This window comes from Crinia signifera, chromosome 5, assembly GCF_055691185.1.
Source record: "Crinia signifera chromosome 5, ASM5569118v1, whole genome shotgun sequence".
NCBI classification, from domain to species: Eukaryota; Metazoa; Chordata; class Amphibia; order Anura; family Myobatrachidae; genus Crinia; species Crinia signifera.
This window is the reverse complement of record NC_139221.1, coordinates 86,088,630-86,111,267: the sequence shown is the minus strand read 5'-3', so window position 1 is coordinate 86,111,267 and position 22,638 is coordinate 86,088,630. Positions and strand designations below refer to the sequence as shown.

At 42.4% G+C, this 22,638-nt stretch overlaps 1 protein-coding gene across 1 annotated transcript in view; it reads left to right on the top strand.

Moving 5' to 3' along the window:
• TMEM200C (transmembrane protein 200C) overlaps positions 1-22,403 on the top strand; it is a 65,559-nt gene extending 43,156 nt beyond the window's left edge. Inside the window, exon 2 of the mRNA XM_083187603.1 lies at positions 17,408-22,403. Coding sequence (XP_083043729.1) covers positions 17,444-19,084 — 1,641 coding nt within the window. The 5' untranslated portion in view covers positions 17,408-17,443 and the 3' untranslated portion in view covers positions 19,085-22,403. The remainder of the gene's footprint in view (positions 1-17,407) is intronic.
• The last annotated feature ends 235 nt before the right edge of the window (positions 22,404-22,638 follow it).

Genomic DNA, 22,638 nt, shown 5'->3' with positions numbered 1-22,638 from the left:
GCTAGCGACGGAGACTGAGACGCGCGTGCGCGTGAGACGCACGCGCGTCTCAGTCTCCTCGCTGGCGAGGCTGCTGGCGGGTCGCCAGCGCGTACGTTCTGGCGACCCGCCAGCAAGGATGGGAACAGACCCATCTGTATGTTCATCTTGTTTCCCCAGAACATCTGAAAAAACACGGAACACAATTTAGACCACAAAGATTGAGGCAAAAAACAGACATAACTGATGTACAGGAACATTGGTATCAAATAAGTTTTGCAAATGTCAACCCTTTCTCTCAGGGAGAACTTGCACCCTTTCCAGATATGTACCTTCTTGGTGATATCATCTAGCTTTCTTCCCCAATTTAGCAAGGAATAATCTCCATGATCAAATTGGATGCCTAATATTTTGATACTATCTTCAGGCCTGGGGAGAGTGTCCCTGGAGCCTAACCCTAACCCAGCAGAGTCTAATCCTAACCATTGACATCCTCAGAATTTCAACATTTCACATGATGACATTTCAGATGTTGACTTTGTGAACCCGCCAGCAGCTTGAGGATATCAACCTAGGGCCTGTCTACAGTTTGAACCATGTTGACATTTTGGTGTTGAAATTATGAACTTTGATATGGTTACTATCAACCATTTGACAGGATACCCCCTGCCATCCTCTTTAAAAAGCCAGAGCCCTGGTAAAAAGGGGTTCTCCTCTGTGTCCCTGGTTGTCACATTTAACTATAATCTCTTAATTATGGTAATTTGTGGGTACGAATCTGTCCATATAGTGAACTAGTCACTTGCAAAATTAAGAAATACTCTCTCCTTTTTTTATATATTATTTTTTTTTGACATGACATCTCAATACAAAATACAGAACGTTCCACAAAGTTTCATAATACATACACAGCATATCTGAATAATGCACAGTCCAGTTAACATAAATCATTATCAGAAAGGTGGGGATCCTCTCTCCAGTATAGCCATATTATACCATGTGAATGAATGAACAGCCTTTCTTATAAGGTCGTGTTCCTCAGAAGTGTAGCCATATATCAAAAAATTTGGATGAACGGGATTCTACATCTAAAGTGCGCTCTACCCAGTCCATGTGGTACATATAGGCTAATCTGGGAAGCATAAAGGACATTGATTTTGAATCCGAATGTATCCACCTCACCTAAAAAACATATTTTTCGCCACTGCAGCTATTCTGGCTAAGAGAAGGTGGGGGTACTGTACCAGCTGGATGCTTGGGACATAGAGAATACAATGAAATGTTTAAAATGGTAGTAATAAGACCTAATTGCTGCCCAGAGAGTCTGTACAATCGAACAGGACCATAAACAATGCGTTATTTCAGCATTAGCGGAAGAACAGTTTAAAAAGTTAGCGTTCAAGGACATTCCTGTTATAAACCTAAGTTTGGGGGTGCAATAAGCCCTGTGCAAGATTTTATATTGCATCTCAGCAAAGGATATAGAAACTATTTGTTTGTTGAGCTGTACAGAGAGCTTAATTATTTTTGAAACAGGAAGACCCAGTGTAGTATCTTGCCATTTAGTCCCGAACTGTTCTTGGACAAATCTATGTTTTGGGAGATCAAATGCCCAAAATACAGTAGTGTAATACTATTTATTGTAAAAGCATAACATAAAATAACAGATCATTTAAAAAAAGGGATAGTAAGACTCCAGATATGGGGAGGATTACCAGAGTTGGTGGGGAACCTGTTTGGCAAAAAAAAAAGGTTTTCAGAAAGCGCTTGTATGTGACGACAGTTCCGGTTACTCTTGTCAGGAAGCAGCACGTTGGTCCCGGTATTTTTCCTCACTCTGGGTCTGGTCTATCAGGCTCCTGATAGAGAATCAAACAGGTTCTCCACCAACTCTGGTAATCCTCCCACTATCTGGACTTTTACTATCCCTTTTTTTAAATGACCTGTTATTATATGTTATGCCTTTACAATAATAGTATTACACTATTTTGGGCATTTGTTCTCATATATATATATATATATATATATATATATATATATATATATATATATATGTATATATATATATATATGTATATATGTATATGTATATATATATATATATATATATATATATATATATATATATATATATATATATATATATATATGAACCACTCTGAAACAAAGTGGAAAACTGTCATCTGAAACCTACCAGGAGTGAAATACTACCTATCGACGGAGTGAGGTGGAGAAGAGGAGACCCTGATCCCATACAAGGGATGTAATGTACCCCTCTTCCCCTTTACTTGTTGGTAATGGGACCAGACCATATTACCCTTTGAGCCACTATTAAGTGAAGTAGAACTACATTTCTCCCCCTCCACACAGAATAGAAAGAGGCGGAGAAGATCTTTAAGAGGGATGTTGTAGTATTACTGTATATTCAAGTTTTGAGTGCCAGTCAAGGTTTAGGCACTATTTGGGAGGGTTAGGATCAGGCTATGGGGGTGGGGTTTAGGAGGGAGGGTTAGCGTTATGGGGTATCGGGAGAGGGTTAACACCATACAGAGCCCCTGATGGGATGTCTCCATATTGGAATGTATGGGTCGGTCCTCTGACTAGTTAAAAAGGTTCTTAATGTGGTGAATGGAAAGATAAGAAATATTAAACAAAGGATAACTTTTTAGCTGAAATCAACTCTAAAAGTTTACAAGATAAGTTACTATCTGGAGTATATATATATATATATATATATATATATATATATATCAAAGGTCAATTATTAGATCAATATTCTGTTTCAGGGGCTAAAACAAACATTTACAAGCACGGTTTTTGTTTTCATATTAATTTTACAATGTTAGTAAATGCGTGTTTTAGCCCCAGAAACAATATTGATGTATATAGATTTTCTTCTATTTGAAATTGATAAAAAATTGTAACTATACCCCGTAATGTTCTGTGTGTTCAATGTTCACTATTTGTTTTTTTTTAAATTCAAACACATTTTGTATCCTTGATTCATTTTCGGTGTATATAGGCCTATACTGGTTTCCATGGTAACTAAAGGAAGGGCAGCAGGCTCATTGTATGAGTATAATGTTCTTTGCTGCATTGAAAATGAGCACTCTCAGCTGAGCAGACCATGCACGGTATAGATAAGCACTGTACATTCCCACAAAGGAGACAGACATTCTGTATTTTTAATCACTAAAGAATTGTTGCTCCTATAAACTAACATGATATTGCTATACATTAAGGTACAAATAATACTATACTACTATAATAAAAAAAATACAATATAATTTAATGCTGTCATTATTTTTCTCTATAATATATTATGCATGTCATTTTCCAGTTTTGCTTTTATTTTGTCATTTTGGTATATATCCTCCAATAATGATTAAAAAAATGTTATACTGTATTTACTATAAATATTTAGAATAATGATTATGGTAAATAGATATACGTTCATCATGTTGATATTCAGAATGTGACTACCTCACCCAATGAATATACAAATTTATAATCAGATTACTAAATGGAAAAGTACTCCAGTGAATAGTCATCTACATATAAACAAGAATGAAATGTATTATTTCCTCTAGATCTGTTATAGCAGTACATACTAATATGGTTAACTTACCTTCTAACAGCCCCAATTTCAGTGGAAAAGTCACACTTTTTGGGCTCTGAAGTGATTTCCCACCCATGGCAGTGGCAAACGCAGGATTTTCAGAAGGGGGTTTCCAGAGGGGCGGAGCAAAGCACGGAGAGGGACACTTAGGTGACCCAGTATATGCCGGGTCAGTTAAAGTATTATAGATAGACCAAATGTATATTAATAATAATAATAAAATATATATATATATATATATTTACACACACACACACACACACATATATATATATATATACATACATACATACATACATACATATATATATATATATATATATATATATATATATATACATACATGGCCTCAACTGCCGTGTAGACCCCTGGGCATAGCAATGTATTGGGGCACCTACCGATCCTCCAGCGGTAGGGGTGGGGGAAGCTTTGATGTCCCCTGGGTGGTAGGGGGTATTATATCAACCGCTCAGCATGTAGGGCCTGGATCAGTAATTTCCACTAATTACCCCTTTACTGCACAGATGGTGGGAGATGAGGTGGGAGAAGGGGGCATTGGGCTGAATGAAGGGGCCCTGATACATAACTTCCAGGGTGGTAGAGGATGTTTAATATGCAGAGGAGGGGTGTATAGTGGAGTGGGCTTATTATTCATAATTTTCTGGTGGGAGGACAGCTTGCTTGACTGCAGATATCTCCAATTCCCAGCAATAGATTTCTTAGATTTTAATGGAATTAAAAACTAGAGGATCCCACCTACCAAATGCTATTGGGGACTAGGGGATCAGAGGTCATGAGGCTGAGCAAATCTGCCAACGATTATATAAAACTACATACCAATTGTGCGGAGCTGGAGCAGTAACCAGCTGCTTGAAGGCTGATATCTGGTTCTGGGAAAGGTAGAGACAAGCTACTCACGTCCTTCAAAGGGGGAGAGTCCCAGCAGGGCCGGCGCAAGGCACCGGAGCGCCCCAGGCGAGTCGGGGTGGGGGCGCCCCGGTGCCGGGGGAGGTGGGGGGGGGTACCTGTCCTGCGGCGCTGTGTAGTTAAAGCTGGCGGCAGCGGGGGGTCCCTGCCGTCAATAAGAAGAAATAACCAGCGCTATCCGCCGGGCTATGCGGAAGCACTTCTGTTGTGAAAACACTGCCCGCACAGCCAATCAGCGTGCGGACAGGGTTTTCACAACAGAAGCGCTTCCGCATAGCCCGGCGGATAGCGCTGGTTATTTCCTCCGCCAGCTTTAACTACACAGCGCCGCAGGACAGGTACCCCCGCGGCACGGGGGGCAAAATGCCGCCCTCCAGTGGCCGGCGCCCTAGGCAAATGCCTAGATTTGCCTAGTGGTGGTGCCGGCCCTGAGTCCCAGCTTTTGGAATATACCCTCAGAAAAACTGTAAGTCAGACAGAACCTGAAATATCTGACTGGGAAGAGCAATTAACAGGCTTGGATGGGGACCACTGCTTTGAAGTCAGATATCTCCGGTTCCCAAGGGCCGATTTTTAAAATTCTTGTACCCATGGAAAGAGGGGACCCTCACCTTTAGACTAGGGTCCTTAGAATCCTGGGGGGGTTTCTGGGTACTCAGAAACCCCCCCTGCGTGCGCTACTGCATGGGTCTCTGTCTCCCGTAGGCAGGGGGAGGTTTCTCTGTTAGACACTATTGGGAGGTATGTGGTAAGGGCCTCCATTGTCCATTCATTTGCTGCAGCCTTATTGCATTTTGGAAGCTATATTATCTGTGCATGCAAAACAGTGTGCAAAGAAGTGGTATATGATGTAAGCTTGTAGGTAAGGGGGTTCTATATAATAACTTCCTTCGAAGTGCATGTCGTATATTAGGTCAAAACCAAAAGATCGATAGTGCCATAAGAAAAAGGTTGCCAAATGAAAAGGTCAACATAGGTTTTTCACCATTTTTTGTGTTATTGTAAACACCTGAGCTTGTGGATCTTCAATTGTTTTGATACTTTGTTCATCATGCTTCAGACCAGGTTATCGTTCCCAGTTGGATGGTATTGTATGAAAAAGTCCAAAAAATGAAAAAAATCCCCAAAAACTCATGTCTACCCTTTCGTGTGTAGATCTTTTCACCATGTTGATCATATGGTGTTGACTTATTGTCTGACTACCTAGATATTGTCATCCAACCATCTGGACACCATAGTATACATGCCAATTATGTGAGTATAATGGAAATTTGGTACTTATGTAATATCTGGACTACCGTTTTTCTTATGAGACCGCGTCCCCTCGCGGGGCTCGCTGCGCTCACCACGCTTCGGGCACGGTGGCTCGCTGCGCTCGCCACACTATATAAAATCAACTCCATGCGTAGTTGGATAGTAGGGGTATGAAAAAATGGGGTGCATTTAACATGGAAGTCCAGATAATACATAAGTACCGGAAATTCTGATATACAGTAACTGAAACTCACATAAATTCACATTTAAATCTACATGGAGGGTGCTCGCACAAAAATACAAGAGTAATAACTGTAGCGATCTGCACTGGCTGTGTAAGTACACTGACATTTTCAAAAAGAAACACTTGATAATTCACTGTTTCACACATTTATCATCAAATGGGACTAAAGAATTTGCTTATTTGTTCCTATAACGATTCCAGTTTGAAGAGAGATGTAGGGATAGAGAGATGGATTAAAAAATAGTCAGTAAATTAATTTAGACTTGTACGGAAATTAATATAGCTTATCAACTGTACACGAAGTTATACACATAAGTGTAGAGACACCACCTCCATTACATCTACTTGTGAAAGCAGCCATTATCACTAGGAGTGTGCATATGCCATGCTCTGTACCTTGTGTAAACTATCCACCTGAAATCAGATGGATCTTTTCGTATACTTAACATTGAATAGCCCATAATTCTGCCTACACATCCAAGGAACACGATATGTGAATGCCTAACTGCCACCCAATTACAACCACTCAGCTGCAAATGGAGATGTGGCTGAGATGCATATAACCCGCCCATAGTTACTTCTACAGTATGCTCTGCTATAGAGCATTTGCAGCGCAAAACCGATCTAGATTATTCTATTATCCTTTATTATGTTTCTATATAAGAATGTCATTTGATTTCGGTCCGATTCAATTCACATCCGGAGGTATTTACAACCGGATGTGAATTGAACATAAAAGCAGCTTCTGCTGATAATATGCAGCATGCCTATATTTTGTATGTAATTGTGATTGTGTCTGCATGCAAAATATTATGCAACAGCATTTTATAGCCAAACACTGTAACATAAATTGTTATGCAGATACAGTCGCAATGCCATAGACACAAGACATAAAGGCTCTCCTTATCGGCTGCAGGGCTCAAAATACAACGCTGTGATACAGGTGCCTGCTTCTCCTCGTTATGCAAGAGACTGCCCCACTGTAGCATAACATTTTGTATGCAGATACAGTCGCAATTACATACAAAATATAGGCAAGCTGCATATTTTCATCAGCAGAAGCTGCTTGTGTGTCCGATTCACATTCAGTTGTAAACAAGATGTACAGTACATGGGCTAGAAATAATGCAAAAAAAATGTATTTGTTGCAAAATGTGCAGTAATTGTGTAATTGACACCGATGGCTCTCAGGTAGCTGCTGAGAGTCAAAAGAGGCGGGAAAATGTGTTAACCACAACTATCTGCACCGTCCTATCTGAAAATACCTCCTTGCAAACTATACTGGGAACAATGGCGTAACTATAAATTTTGCTCCCCCCCTGCCAAAAAAGTTTGTGACACCCCCCCCTCCAGGCTCCTCCCCAGCATGTTTCCCCAGCGTGTGACGTGATGATGTCACACACATAACGGAGGAGCTGAAGCAGTAGAGAGGAAGAGAGACCAGCATACGCTGCTGTTTCCCTTGGCTCCGACGCATCCCAGGCTGCTCTAGCACGCCCATCCGCCTGCCCATCCTGTACACAGTAGCCAATAGCCAGCTCTGTGTACAGTCAATTGAATCAGTGGGGGAATATGACATCTCTGCCATGGCCCCACCCGCGCTGTGGTTGACTCACCTCCAGTGCTCAGTCAGCGGACAGAGGCAGGCAACATGTCAGTGCGTCGAGCGGTTGCCGGCGCCCACACAGACCCTGCTGCTGCTTGCTCCCCCAAGCAACTGCTGGGGCTGCCTTACAGTAGTTACGCCACTGACTGGCAAGCTGCTGTTGGAACAACTCCAGATAAAGCTGCACTCCCTTATTAGCACCAGCAGCTGGCTAGCAATCAAGAATGCTGTATCTAAACTTTTCATTGGAGGACTGTATGTACTAATCCAAACTAATTACTAAGGAGGACTATCCCAATATTTCCTACTAATCACTAAAGGACACAATTTCTAATCATCAGTGACATACAAGACTGAGATGGCTCCTAAAAAACATAAGTGACTTTCTACAATAGTGGGGACTTTGAATTGTCTATATATAGTGTGTATTTGTTGTCTGCCTATTGTATTGTTTATCTTTTATTCCATATTTCTCTATCATTCTTATGGGATACAGGGAGTCGTTCATAACGATGGGGAAAAGAGCTTATCCGAAGGAGACAGGCACATATAAAAATTTATACAGGGTGTACTGGCTCCTCCCCTCTGCTCCCCTCCCTCTAGCTTCAGTTTGAGAACTGTGCCTCAGGAGAAGCACAGATCAGGAAGAGCTCCAGAGAGTTTTATCTTCTGTTTTATTTTCTTTATTATTTTGGGGCTGCTGTTTGGACTTAACAGCAGTCCTGCGTCGTGGGAGACTAGGGGAAGGGTTCAGCTGCTGGCCACTTCAAGGTACCGAGCTGTCCCTGCCACAGGACCACCGTCCTGAGTGGGTGATGTTACCGCGGGCATTGCGCTGCAGCGCGCACACCCCTGGCACGCCGCACACCCCTAGTCCAGTCTGAAGACGTCAGTGGTGAGTATTACCCCGGGGTCCCCCGCCGTGGGGTCCCCGGGTTATTGTGCGGCAAGATGGCGGCGGTATGGCGGTGCCCTGCACAGGGACCGCGTAACCCCCTGCCTACACTGAGACAGGGTACAGTTCCTGTTTTTTCCAGGGCAGTTACCAAAGAGGTTTGGACATTCCCCAATGTCAGTCTCAGTATAAAACGCAGGTAAGCTCCGGCGCCATTACGCTAGGCGGAGCTTACCCAGAGTGAGACCAGCTCTGTGAGGGCGCCAAAACCTGCTTCCTGCTTCTTCCCTGGCTGCTGGAAACGCCATTGTACTGCTCCAGACACTCCTCAGCGGCGTGGATCAGAGGGAATCTGCTTGCAGAGACAGCTTCAGGTTTTCAGCGCTTGTGTACTTGTGCACTTGTCTGCTTACACTGTAAAGTACTGTTATTGATTACTGTACTGTATTACCAGCTCTTCTAATCGGAGAGCTAAGGTTATCAGGTGTATTGGTCTCCTCCATTATCCTCTGTACACCACCCCACTGGCTTGTTAAGCTGTACAAGATCAGATAAGGCTACACATAGTATTTATCTGGTTAATTTCACACTGCATATCCACTGTGTGTGTGCGATGTGTGAGGGGAGACTGTTTGTTTGTCACAATGGTGAGGAAACTTACATGTATGGTGTGCAGTGATAAGTTTGTGCCAGCATCTTCATCACAGGTTACTTGTGAGCCATGCATGTCCCCACAAAGTACTGGGGTCCCCCCACAACTAACTGGGCAGCAAAGTAGCACACAGGACAGCTCACAGGAGCCAGCCTGGGCTACAGGTATAAAAACCATGCTTGAAACTGTGACTACACAGTTAACTGCTACTGCAGCACAGACCCAGAGAGTACAAAGGGAGCTGGCTATCCTCTCTGCCAGAGTGGATGTAATTACTCCCACCCCTGGGGATACTCGTAAGAGAAAGGCCCCCTCTCAAACCCCTGATTCCGGGGCTGACGATGGGGATGATGAGGATGATGTGGATGATGCAGACGCAGGTGATGACGAGCCTGATGCTTCACAGTCACTACTGCGGGGCACAGAGCCATTGATTATGGCAATCAGGGAGGTGTTGGACCTTCCCTTAGCTGAATCCACAGCAGGGGATGCCTTCTTTGCTACTCAGAAAAAGCAACAGGTGGTTTTCCCTGAGCAGGCTGACCTGGAAAGTACATTCAAGTCAGCGTGGAATAACCCAGAAATGAGGTTTAAAGTGGCAAAAAAGTTTAAGTCCACGTTTCCCTTCGATCCTGAGGGACGTAAGGTGTGGGAGGAGCCACCAGAGGTTGATTCTTCTGTGTCTCGCTTAGCCAAAAAGATGGTACTCCCAGTACCAGGGTCGTCTTCACTTAAAGACACCACGGACAGAAAGGTTGAAAACACTTTGAAGTCCATTTTTACTGCTAGTGGCGCGTGTCAGCGTCCTGTATTAGCTAGTTGCTATATGGCCAAGTCCATATACACGTGGGCCTCCCAGATCCAGGAAGGTCTTCTGGGCGACATGACAGTAGCACAGGTGTCTGAGAAATTACACCATATTCAGGACACTGCTAAAGTTCTGTGTGAAGCGCAGAAGGAGTTAGGAGCCATTAACGGCCGTAACTCAGCCATGGCAGTGTCAGGGCGCAGATCCCTCTGGCTCCGGCAGTGGGTAGCTGACGCTGACTCCAAAAGGAGTGTAGAAAACCTCCCCTTCACAGGTGGCAGGTTATTTGGGAGTGATTTAGACGAATTAATCTCTAAAGCCACGGCGGGAAAGTCCACTTTCCTACCATCCACTCCACAGGCGCCGAAGCGTCCTTTTCAGGCTCACTCCCAGCAGTCCTTTCGGGCAAGTAAATTCCGCCCTAAAGCCAGGGGTGGTTCAAACGCTGCAAGAGGCTCCCGTGGTAAATTCAGGAAGCCTTCCGCTTCGGCCACCGCAGAGCGGCCATCCGGGGCAGCTGCAGGGAAACCAGCAGCATGACGGTGGGGCTCCACCATTAGCTCCGGCAGAGGTGGGAGCCAGACTGGCGTTCTTCGGCCAGGTTTGGGAAGCCTCGTGCCTCAATTCTTGGGTGCAGGCTCTTATTACGCACGGCTACAAGCTGGAGTTTGCAGTTCAGCCACCTCAGAGGTTCTTCAAATCAGGCCTCCCAGCGTCCCCAGAGGACCAAGTGGTGTTGCAGCAAGCAATCCAAAAGCTGGTACAGGCCAAGGTTATAACCCGGGTCCCTCCCCTAGAGAGGGGGCAGGGTTATTACTCGAACCTATTTGTAGTTCCGAAACCAGACGGGTCAGTACGCCCAATTCTGAACTTAAAATCCCTGAATCCCTTCTTGAAAGTAACCAAATTCAAGATGGAGTCCTTGCGGGCCGTGATAGCGGCACTGGAGGAGGGGGAGTTCTTGGCATCCTTAGATGTGAAGGACGCCTACCTTCACATCCCTATATGGCCCCCTCATCAGAAATACCTGAGGTTTGCGCTGCTAAACGAGCACTATCAGTTTCGCGCACTGCCATTCAGCTTGTCCTCAGCCCCGCGCATATTCACCAAGGTGATGGCGGAGATGATGGTGGTTTTAAGGAAAAAGGGTATCTGTTTGATACCATACTTGGACGACCTGCTAGTAAAGGCGTGGTCGCCACAGGAACTACAGACAGCCTTACAAGTTACCATACAGACCCTGTCGGGCCATGGTTGGCTCCTGAATCTGGCAAAGTCCTCTCTGATCCCTTCACAGAGACTCCAGTTCCTGGGCATGGTGATGGACACAGCTCTCATGAGAGTGTCCCTGCCACAGGACAAGGTGTTGGACATCCAGCAGCTGGTCACAGACTTGCTGAGGACCCCCCAGGTAACGGTGCACCAGTGCATTGTCCTATTGGGAAAGATGGTCGCCTCTTTCGAGGCTCTCCAATTCGGGAGGTTTCACAGCAGGATTTTCCAGCTCGATCTCCTAGGGAAGTGGTCCGGTTCACACCGCCAGATGCACCGGCGTATTGTGTTGTCATCTCGGACCAGACTGTCACTACAGTGGTGGCTCCACACGCCCAACCTGCTGGCAGGGCGTCGGATTGGCATCCAGGATTGGGTCTTAGTCACCACGGATGCAAGCCTCACGGGATGGGGGGCAGTGACCATGGGTCAGTCCTTTCAGGGCAAGTGGACCCTATGGGAAACACGCCTCCATATCAACAACCTGGAGTTACGTGCTGTGTATTACGCACTTCTGAAGGCGGCCCCTCTCCTCAGCGGTCAGGCGGTCCGTATCCAATCAGACAACGCCACCACTGTGGCATTCCTGAACAGACAGGGCGGGACCAAGAGCAGGCCCTGTATGAGGGAAGCATCGAAGATCCTGTCCTGGGCAGAGAGTCACTGCCAGGCGCTCTCGGCCATATTCATACCCGGGGTGGACAACTGGGAAGCAGACTTCCTCAGTCGACACGAGCTCCACCCCGGGGAATGGAGTCTACACCACCAGGTATTCAGTTCTCTGGTGGCTCGGTGGGGGACCCCACTGGTAGACTTGATGGCATCAAGAAGCAACTGGAAAGTATCCAGGTACTTCTCGAGGGCAAGAGACCCTCAGGCAGAAGGAGTGGACGCCCTCTCCATACCGTGGACGTTCAACAGCCTGGTGTATGTCTTCCCACCGATCCCCCTAGTGGCTCGGGTGCTAAGAAAGATAAGAAGAGACGGAACCGAGGTGATTCTGGTGGCCCCAGACTGGCCACGAAGAACGTGGTACCCGGAGCTTCTAAGTCTACAAAGGGACTCATGGCGCCTACCCCTGCAAAGAGATCTACTCATGCAAGGACCGTGCGTCTTCCAGGCCTTGGAACAGCTGCGTTTGACGGCCTGGAAGTTGAACGGCAGATCCTGACTCAGAAGGGGTTTCACACTTCAGTCATCAGAACTATGACAAGTGCAAGGAAACCGGTAACAGCTGCACATTACCACCATATCTGGAAAAGATATGTGGGTTGGTGTGAACAGGAAAAGTTTACTCCTTCAGAGTTCAAACTGGAAAGGTTTCTTAGCTTTCTTCAAGCTGGTCTGGATCTAGGCCCACGCCTAGGCTCTTTGAAAGTGCAGGTATCTGCATTATCTGTTTTCTTCCAGAGGAAACTGGCTAATATTCCTGAAGTGCAGACATTTCTGCAAGGAGTATTGCATATACAGCCTCCTTTTGTGGCCCCTACTCCACCGTGGGACTTGGATGTTGTGCTGAAGTTCCTTAAATCCTCCTGGTTTGAGCCCTTGGAGGAAATTGACCTGAAATATTTAACTTGGAAGACAGTGGTCTTACTTGCCCTAGCTTCGGCTAGGATGGTCTCGGAGCTAGGGGCATTGACTTGCAAGAGTCCTTATTTGATATTCTTTGAGGACAGGGCAGAATTACGCACTAACCCGCGTTTTCTACCCAAAGTGGTGTCTGCGTTCCATGTGAACCAGCCAATTGTGGTTCCTGCTGGTGGGCCTCATTCTGAGGTGCCAACGTCCTTGGACGTAGTAAGGATTCTACGTGTCTACATCAGGAGAACAGCAAGGATTCGCAAAACTGATGGACTTTTCGTCCTCTATGACGCCCAAAAGATTGGACGTCCTGCTTCCAAGCAGTCTATTGCACGATGGATATGTGCAACCATTAAACAGGCTTATGTGGTAGCAAAGCTCCCTATGCCTGTTGGGGTGAAAGCTCACTCTACTCGTTCTCTGGGGACATCCTGGGCGGCTGCCCGAGGAGTTTCGGCCTTACAATTGTGTAGAGCAGCCACATGGTCTGGCCAACACACTTTTGTCAAATTTTATAAGTTTGATGCTCTCTGGCCACTGAGGATACTCAGTTTGGGCAAGCGGTGCTGCGGCAATAGGTTCCGCACATTCCCGCCCGTTCTGATATCTTTGGTATATCCCCATCGTTATGAACGACTCCCTGTATCCCATAAGAATGATAGAGAAAATAGGATTTTAATACCTACCGGTAAATCCTTTTCTCGAAGTTCTTATGGGATACAGGGCGCCCGCCTCTGTGCGGAGGTTTGCCTTGCTCACTTTGTGAGATATGGACCAATACTGGGTCCTTCTGCTACCCTTCTTGTTCCTGGCGGACATAAGGGTGTAGGTTACCTAGGTAACTTAAACTTACATAGTGTACCTTAAAGGTCCACGAGTGTAAATTGTCACTTTGGTGATAATTCTATACATTGTTCCAGTTGGAACACAGTTCAAAATAGTTGTCATGTTGACATGTTCTTAGGCCCTTAGACTTCCCAGGTTATGGGGTTGCTAATGTGGTCTGTTATGTTGAATGTTGGGTGTGCTGGATGAATCTCACCACGGTAAATATACACATATTCCTCTCATATTGTTCTTCTCCTTCGGCACAGTTCACTTAACTGAAGCTAGAGGGAGGGGAGCAGAGGGGAGGAGCCAGTACACCCTGTATAAATTTTTATATGTGCCTGTCTCCTTTGGATAAGCTCTTTTCCCCATCGTTATGAACGACTCCCTGTATCCCATAAGAACTTCGAGAAAAGGATTTACTGGTAGGTATTAAAATCCTATTTTTATGTGATCACTGGCTAGTGAACATCATTAAAATTAATAATTTATTTATGTACTAAACTATACTGATTGATTTGTCTAGCGCAGTTATATGTGCTTTTTTCAGAATATAGGCATGCTGCATATCATTGTAATTAGCAAAAGCTTGTGCGTCCTATTGCATCTGTTGTGAATAACACTTATTTTGCAGGGTCAGGTTTAGCCTGACTGCAGCAAAGATTTACGAGTACACATTTGTACATCATGTAAATGAACTCTATGAATAAGCTGTATGAGTTCAGTTGCTCAAAGGGCCTGATTCCCACCTTATTGCAGGGCAAATTTGTTCTCAAAATGAGTAAAACCATGTGTACTGCAGGTGGGGCAGATGTAATATGTGCAGAAAGTTAGATTTGGGTGGGATGTGTTCAAAGTGAAATCTAAATTACAGTGTAAAAATAAAGCAGCTAGTATTTAGCCTGCACAGAAAAAAAAAAAATAACTCACACAGAATTAACTCTCTGCACATTTGCACCACCTGCAGTGCAGTATGGTTTTGCCCATTTTGAGAACAAATTTGTCCTGCTAATAGGTCTGAATTAGGTCATAAATCCTTAGACTACATTTGTTTTAATATCAAATTCACTAAATGTATCTAATAACTACATTCCTTAATGTACAACTGAATACATTTCCTTAATGTACAGTATCCACAATTTTCAACTTTTAAATTAATTTGTACAAACTACAAACACATTTTTGGGGAACCACTTAAATGTAAAAAAACATTTGCAACACAATAATCATAATTATACAAAGACAAATGGGATTTAACAAAATTATTGGGAGGAGGGTGGCTCTTGACCTCCCGCTGCTTCCCCAAACTCCACACCCACTTTGGAACATGACCCCCTGCTGGGGTTACTGGCGAGGCACCTGATGTGCTGGACTGGAGGGAGCTGCCTGTTGAAGTTGTGGCTTCACAGGCAGATGTTTGGGCCACCATTACCTGTGTTTTCACCTGGATGGCTTTTATGTACTCACATGTTGCTTGCTCCCAGGCCACATGCGACCACTCCTGTGTAGCGTGGGTCAATTCCTGCAGGCCACTATTTATTTTGCAAGTCCAGCTGGCTAGACTTATAAACACCACTTGTTGCTACTGAAAATGGTGGGGGGACTAGGCCAGTTCCTCCACACTTGGAACGGTGTCTGGTTGGCGGTGGTGGTTGTGACTAATGTGGCAGGGGCACATGGGGCAAAGGCCGTTGAATATGCCCCCAGTCCTGGAAGTAACAGGTCCAGAGGCGCTGGTGATGGGGAGAGCGTCAGTGCTGACATCACATGAGAAGGACCTGCGAAGGAAAGAAAAATAAAATAAACACTTGTAATGGAAAATACATACAGACAACATTTTGGATTTGGAATTTGGAACACCTACCAATGCACGTGCTTCAAACATTATACTAACTGACATATTCAAAATTAATACACAAAAACCAGCATGGATTATTAAATCTATTTTCTGATGCCATTTTTTTTTAAATAACAACATATAAGTATAAAGTAGGCTGCACCCAAAAAGTAATTTATGTGGTTGGGCCCAAATTGTTAAAATTGGTCTCAGTGGCCCCCCACCATGCACAGGATTTAAGGTTTAAAAGGGTGGCAGCGTAATGTAGTCCCTGGCAGCTATATGTGTGGACCTGCGCAGTCTGTGCATCCTTACTCCGTATTACCCATTCCATCCCTGTCCTTTCACTGCTGTCACGGTAGGACACAGAGTTGCAGCCGCCACTGGGAGCCTGGACATGACTTCTTGCAGACCGTATTTGTGCTAAGTATGGGGTGTTGTGCTGACTATTTTTTGGAGGTTTATGTGCTGAGTATGGAGGGCTGTGCCAACTATCTATAAGGTGGCTGTACCAACTATCTATGGGGTCTGTGATGTCTATCTATGAAGGGCAGTGCTTTATGGGGGGCTATGATGTCTATAGGGGCTGTGCTGTCTGTCTGTGAAGGGCTGTGCTTTATGGGGGCTATGATGTCTATCTATGAAGGGCTGTGCTTTATGGGGGGCTGTGATGTTTATGGGGCTGTGCTGTCTATCTATGAATGGCTGTGTTAACATGGGGGAGTTGTGGTGTCAATGGGGGTTGTGCTAAATACCGCAGCTTAGTGGCCATTGGGCTTCATTGAATTTTTTAATATGCCCACATGGTCTTGAAGGTTAAAGAAAACTGGTCTTGATGCATGACAGTACAGTGCAAGGCCACTACACTTTTTGCTGGAGAATACAGATCTCTGGTATTTTTACCTAAACCCATAAAGCTACTAAAGATATATTTATATTAAAAAATGTAACAAAAATGTATCCAGGTCACTTTTAATGTAAGGCTATACTTTCATACTGATTAATGAGGGCTAAGTCATTTCAGCACATTCAGTAAAGTGTTAAATTACAATTTAATGGTGACCCAAGCTTCTGGTAAATAAACAGAAACATAAAGTCTAGGCAGAGAAACTGGAGACTGTAAATAGGGCTGCATTGTGTCTCGGATGCTTATGACACTGCACACAGGCCAGTGTTGGTTGCTATGGCAACTAGAGGAAGGATAGAAGACAAAGCATGACAATAAAACTTACGGTCATACACACTGGGATACCACAGCTGATAATGGGCACTTGGATAGATTCTGCAGCACAATTATGACAAACATAAAGAATGATGTTTTCTAAATCTGTAGGATGATCACGATTGACAGTTTCCTTCAAGCCTCTCTAAAAGGCTGCAAGGGATTTGAGTGGTTGGATAAACTTTGTATTGTATGCTTCTGGTAATTGATATTTGTATCAATAGTATCGCAATCATTTGTTGATTTTTTTTATGTTTAAATCTGAACTGTGGCTCCCCACCCTCCCCGTAAATTGTCTTTGATTTGTATCCTATTTCCCATATACATTTCTGCATAATTTAATTATTTATAAAATAAATATACTGTAGGTTGAACTTAGGTGTCAATTATTGGTCACATTATTGAAAAGGTGTTGCCTATAATAAAATAATCGTAATCAGCCAAATTTCCTTGAACTTACTTGCTGTTTCGGTATTTTACCATGCTGACCTTCTTTTTTTTTTTTTTTTTTTAATACTCAGTACTGCTAAACTTTTACACCCAAAAATGATGTCCGCCACATCCCTTAATATTTGTCTCCCTAGAATAATATAATGCTTTAATGGCAGACATACAACCTTTTTAATGTGTTTGATTCCATTTGTTCATTTTTTAACCCTTTTTTGATGGTCTTTCCACAGGAGCTGGAGTAACTTATCAGGCGTTCTGAGGTCGGCATGATTGCCACTGGGGGTCTATTGAGGATCTCTGCACGGAAACAAGATCCTCTCAGACCCAAAAGTCAATCTCCAAAACGCAAGCGGAAAGCAAAAAGGAAGCGAAAGAATGATGTGGTGGTAGTAAAGGGCAAACTTAAATTTTGCTCTATCTCTGGATTCATTGCTCTATTTGGAATATTGGTACTTCTAGTTGGAATTGCCATGGCTGTTATAGGATATTGGCCAAAAAGTCACTCAGTTCATCACGGAGGTCTAGGGACGAATAAAGCCAAATTTTCATCAGGTGATACAAACGTAATCAGTGCAAATAAAAATCAATCCCGGAGCCATCACAGCAGTCAAGGGGCTAATCAAAATGCCTTCAAAGTAAGCGACACAAACTTAACGAGAAGTCTTCAGAAAAAAACATCTGGTTTTCTTGCAGGTCTGTTTTCTGGATACTTACACTCGGATAATCTTAAAGTTTTTGGTCCTCTAATAATGGGTATTGGAATATTTCTATTTATTTGTTCAAATGCAGTTCTTCATGAAAACAGAGACAAGAAAACAAAGATCATCAATCTTCGGGATCTCTACTCCACCGTGATTGATGTTCATGGCATGAAATGTAAAGATGGAGCTCCACTAAATGGGTTTGTTAATTATGTGCAATCTCGGAGCATGGATATTAAAGGTGGTGACACTTTTGGTGCTGCAATGCTGGCCAAGAGCTCTTGGAATTCTTCTCTTGGTGGTACAATTAATTTCTCCCCTCCAAATCTAAGGGAAACAAGGACGTCCTCTCCTAAGGTTCACCGTCATGCAACAGACAATGCAAACATGAATGATGCAATATATAGTATTTACAGGGAGAGGTCAAACTCTGCTCTACCATTTGACAGAATTTCAGGGAGAGATGGGGAAATTGATTCTCTCTCAGGATCACCTGACCTTGGATGGGGTAGGAGCAGTACATGTTCTATTGTTGGTCCTTCCCTTAGTGCATTTACACTGCCCATTGTTAAGTTAGATAGTGGTCTTTTGGAGAAGAAAGAAGAACTTGGGGAAGGGGAAAAACGTGCCAAAGAAGTATCCAAGGGAGAGATTGAACTAAGTTTGAGCAAATTTAGCCATGCAGACTTAAATTGGGAAATTCCCAAAACACATAGAAAAGTACCTTTAAGACGCCAGAGCACAAGCTGTCTGCCTGACTATAGGAGACCTATGTCACCTGGGCTTCTGTCAGACTTAGGTAGCCAGTCACTAAGTAGCACAGACTTAGACTGTAGCCTTTTGGTGAGAGCTTCTCCATTTGGCAAAACAAAACCTGCTGCTCGTGTGGATTCTTTTACAACAGCGCCATTGATAAAAAGAGATTCCCAGAGCTCAGGGTCTGACCAATCAAGCAATAAGGGCTACATTCATCTTGAGGAGGCAGGAACCTCTTTCGAATCTATAGACACTTCAACCAATAAAACACAAGACTGTGAGGAAACCAAGGCTATAGACCTACAAATGTCCTTGGAAGATGTCAGCACAGAAAAACATGTAGTACATCTCCAGAGACAGTACACAAATAAAGAAAAATTGTTGATGCTCTCCAGGTCGCATGCTAAGCCCGATGATGATGATGATGCTATAGATAACACAAGTATTTAAGGCACAAATTAAATTATAGCAAAAATACACCTTAAGGTTTGTCCACGCAATGTTGCGGAAAATGTTGTATTACAGGGAATCTTGCCAATATCCAAAGACCTGCAGTGTCAACAGTTTCCATACTTATTGATAACCATCACAAACACCTGATTGTATGTATGATTTAAACCAAACTGTATTAATAAACTGTGAAATAGCCCATCTTTAACTTTCAATATGAAACCAGATAGATTATTTTGACAATAGCTGTGCACATTTTGAGCTAAATTAGATATTTTTCCTGCTGATGGCATGTCAGTAATTGCTTGGTCATGGCGATATAGTTTGACTCAAATACTTAGGCAGCAAGTCTGCCTGTATACTGGATAAATGGAATTACTTTATTTTTGGAGAAAATATTTTAGAGGTTCTATCATTTCTTTGATGTCAGCATACTCAAGTACATTTTACATATGGACAAATGACAAAATAATTAATTTGCTCTTGTGGGACTGTTAGATTTTAATTTGACAAAAATTGGAATCTTCTGTAATACACTGTTCTTTTGGGTTTTATGGATATTTAATGACTGATAGCATTAATAATAAAATAAAATACAAGAAATGTTTACATTCAACTATATCACTTGCACCAAAAGTATTTTCTTTTTCTTTAATTTTAGTTTATTTTTTTTAACCTCTTGCAGTATTTAAAAAATAATAGCATGCAACAATCTTGCTTAAAACAAGCAGACTTGAAATGCAGAATATATAGTCATTTAGAAATCTTTTTTGCTAGCTACCATAGAATTTAATTTCTATAAATGGAAATTAAGTGAACTGCATGATAAAATGTATTTTTGCTACATTTCATATTTATTCACTGTAGATTTGCATCACTGGCCCATTAGTCAGACTGTCTGCCTTTTGATGTTTTCTATTATCAAGATTCTTTATAATAACGATGATAACAATACAAATAAAAAGAAATAATTTTAATGCAAAAATGTACAAAAGTTTCATTAGTGTGAAAAACACTTTATTCTGTTTTAACTTTTAGTCTGTAACCACATATCATGTGGAATATATTTTATAAAGATGTTAAATTGATGGATAAATTTGCTACATTTTCTAAAAATTAAAATGGCCATCTCTGTTATGCTTCTAAATAACATTGATGCAGAGAAACCTATTTTACCGGTAAAATACAGAAATGGTGGCAACTCGATTTGTAGCTATTTTAATATTAAATCATTGAGAAAAGCCATTTTAATGTCTAATGTATTTTATTGGTATCTAGGAGGAGCCATGAACCTGAAATTGTGTATTGAAGGATTGTTACGGTTATTTAGATATAGTGAGTTTCTTTACCACGTATCAGAAATGTATGTGTATACCAAGTATGTTATTTAGAATATTGAGATTGGCTAAACAGTGCACACAAAAAATATACTCCATGAGCTATTAGTAGTGATGTGGATATAACAGTGTTATTATAATGTAGGTTGAAGAATTTAAACCTTTTGTTAAACTGCGGGTTTGGGTACCATGAGTACTAGGGTTAGTAAGTGTTGTACTATATAGTAAATAAGTATATGCACAAACTCTTTATACTGTAGGTGTACATCCTAAAGGTGCATACACACTGTACAATTTTTTTGACCAATTTTGTTGAAAGACATTGATGACCAATTTCCCTTAAACCCAGTGTTCTGGACGAAAGATGTTGACGAAAGACGATCTGGTTACAGTTTATAGTTTTTTTGTTAGATTTTCAAATTGAGCTGCATGCACAGTTGCCAAGCAATCTTGATGAACAACTGGCGGGTATGCGATTCGTCATTCGTCGCATAAACACTGAAAGATATTTTGACCAATATCATTCAGAAGGGCCAAAATGAATGAAATTGGCCAAAACAATTGTACAGTGTGTATGCACCTCTAAAATACAAATTTACTGTTTTGTAAAAATAACAATACTAAATATTTAGTAAATATACCATGATGGAACATTAAACATTTCTGAGATGAGATGAGCCCCTCTATATGCAAAATGCTTGGGACCAGAAGTATTTTGGCCTTTTCCATATTTTGGAATATTTGCATACCATAATGAGATATCTTGGGCATGGATCTCAAGTGTAAACATGAAATGCATTTATGTTTCATGAACACCTTATGCACCCATACATAGGGGGATATCATGTTGCCATTGGTAGATTACTGCATGGCAAATACAGCCTTATATTGCGATTTTAGTCTGATGTTATTATCGGGCTTTTCTATTGTAGCCTGTTTTTGTCATTTGGTAAACTACCCACTTTTAGCCGGTACAGGTTGAATATCCCGTTCAACCAAATTATTTCGAAATTCATAGTTTCCGGAATGCACTTTTTTTGCTACATGCACTACCGTAGACATCTGTAACTGGCACTAAAAAATGCAACAAATGCATTTTGTGTTCACACATGGGTCCCGTGCTTAAGATACCTCATTGAAATATAATTTATTTTTCATAAATACGGAATAATCAGTTGTCCAAAATGATTTTGATCTTGAGCATATTGGATAAGGGATGCTCAACCTGTAATACATGGGGAATAGGCTTTTCATGCCGCAGGCACGTGAAGCATAATCCCTGATAAGTGCTGGCATCAGGATATCAGCAAGCTACATCTGGGTTACAGTAGGATAGCCCACAGCAAATCTATAAGCAGCTGTTAGTTACTTCTGATAATAGGATATCCCCATAGTCTGAAGGAAGTTTCATATAAGATTTTTTTATTTGTGCATGAAACAAAGTTTGTGTACATTGAACCACTAGTAAGCCCGCACAAAGCCAATGCTTCAAAAGCTAGTAAGGCAGCTATACTTTTATTAATGACTTTTATCACACTTTTATTAATGACTGTGTTGTTTGCAAGGAAATTTTTGTGCCTAATTATATAGTTATAATGTTTGGTGTAGTTTTATGCAGCAGGTTACAGAGAAAATATTGCTGCATATAAATTCCAAGAAATGCTTAAATGAAATGCAGGGGAATGAATACATTCCCACTGTTATTCTGCAAACAGCCTGGTGAGTGCTGCTACCTTGTGATTGCCTCTGTGAGAGAGAGAAAGAGATGTGGTTTCACATGCTGCCTCCAGATGGCAGTGTTCCGGTGACGCACAGACACTAGTACACATAGATATAGAAATATTATATATATATATATATATATATATATATATATATATATAGTTTTGCGGTGGCGGTTCGGCACTCCAGCAATCTTGGGTAAGTACCTGGGTGCACTCCGGATCGGTGTAATAGAAGAACAGCAAGCAAGCGGTGGCACTCCAAGGGTTTTTTAATGTGCAGAAAAAGAATCTCCAACGTTTCGGGGACTAGCCCCTTTGTCAAGGTGAAAACTTTTTCACCTTGACAAAGGGGCTAGTCCCCGAAACGTTGGAGATTCTTTTTCTGCACATTAAAAAACCCTTGGAGTGCCACCGCTTGCTTGCTGTTCTTATATATATATATATATATATATATATATATATATGTTTGTGTGTGTGTGTGTGTGTGTGTCGC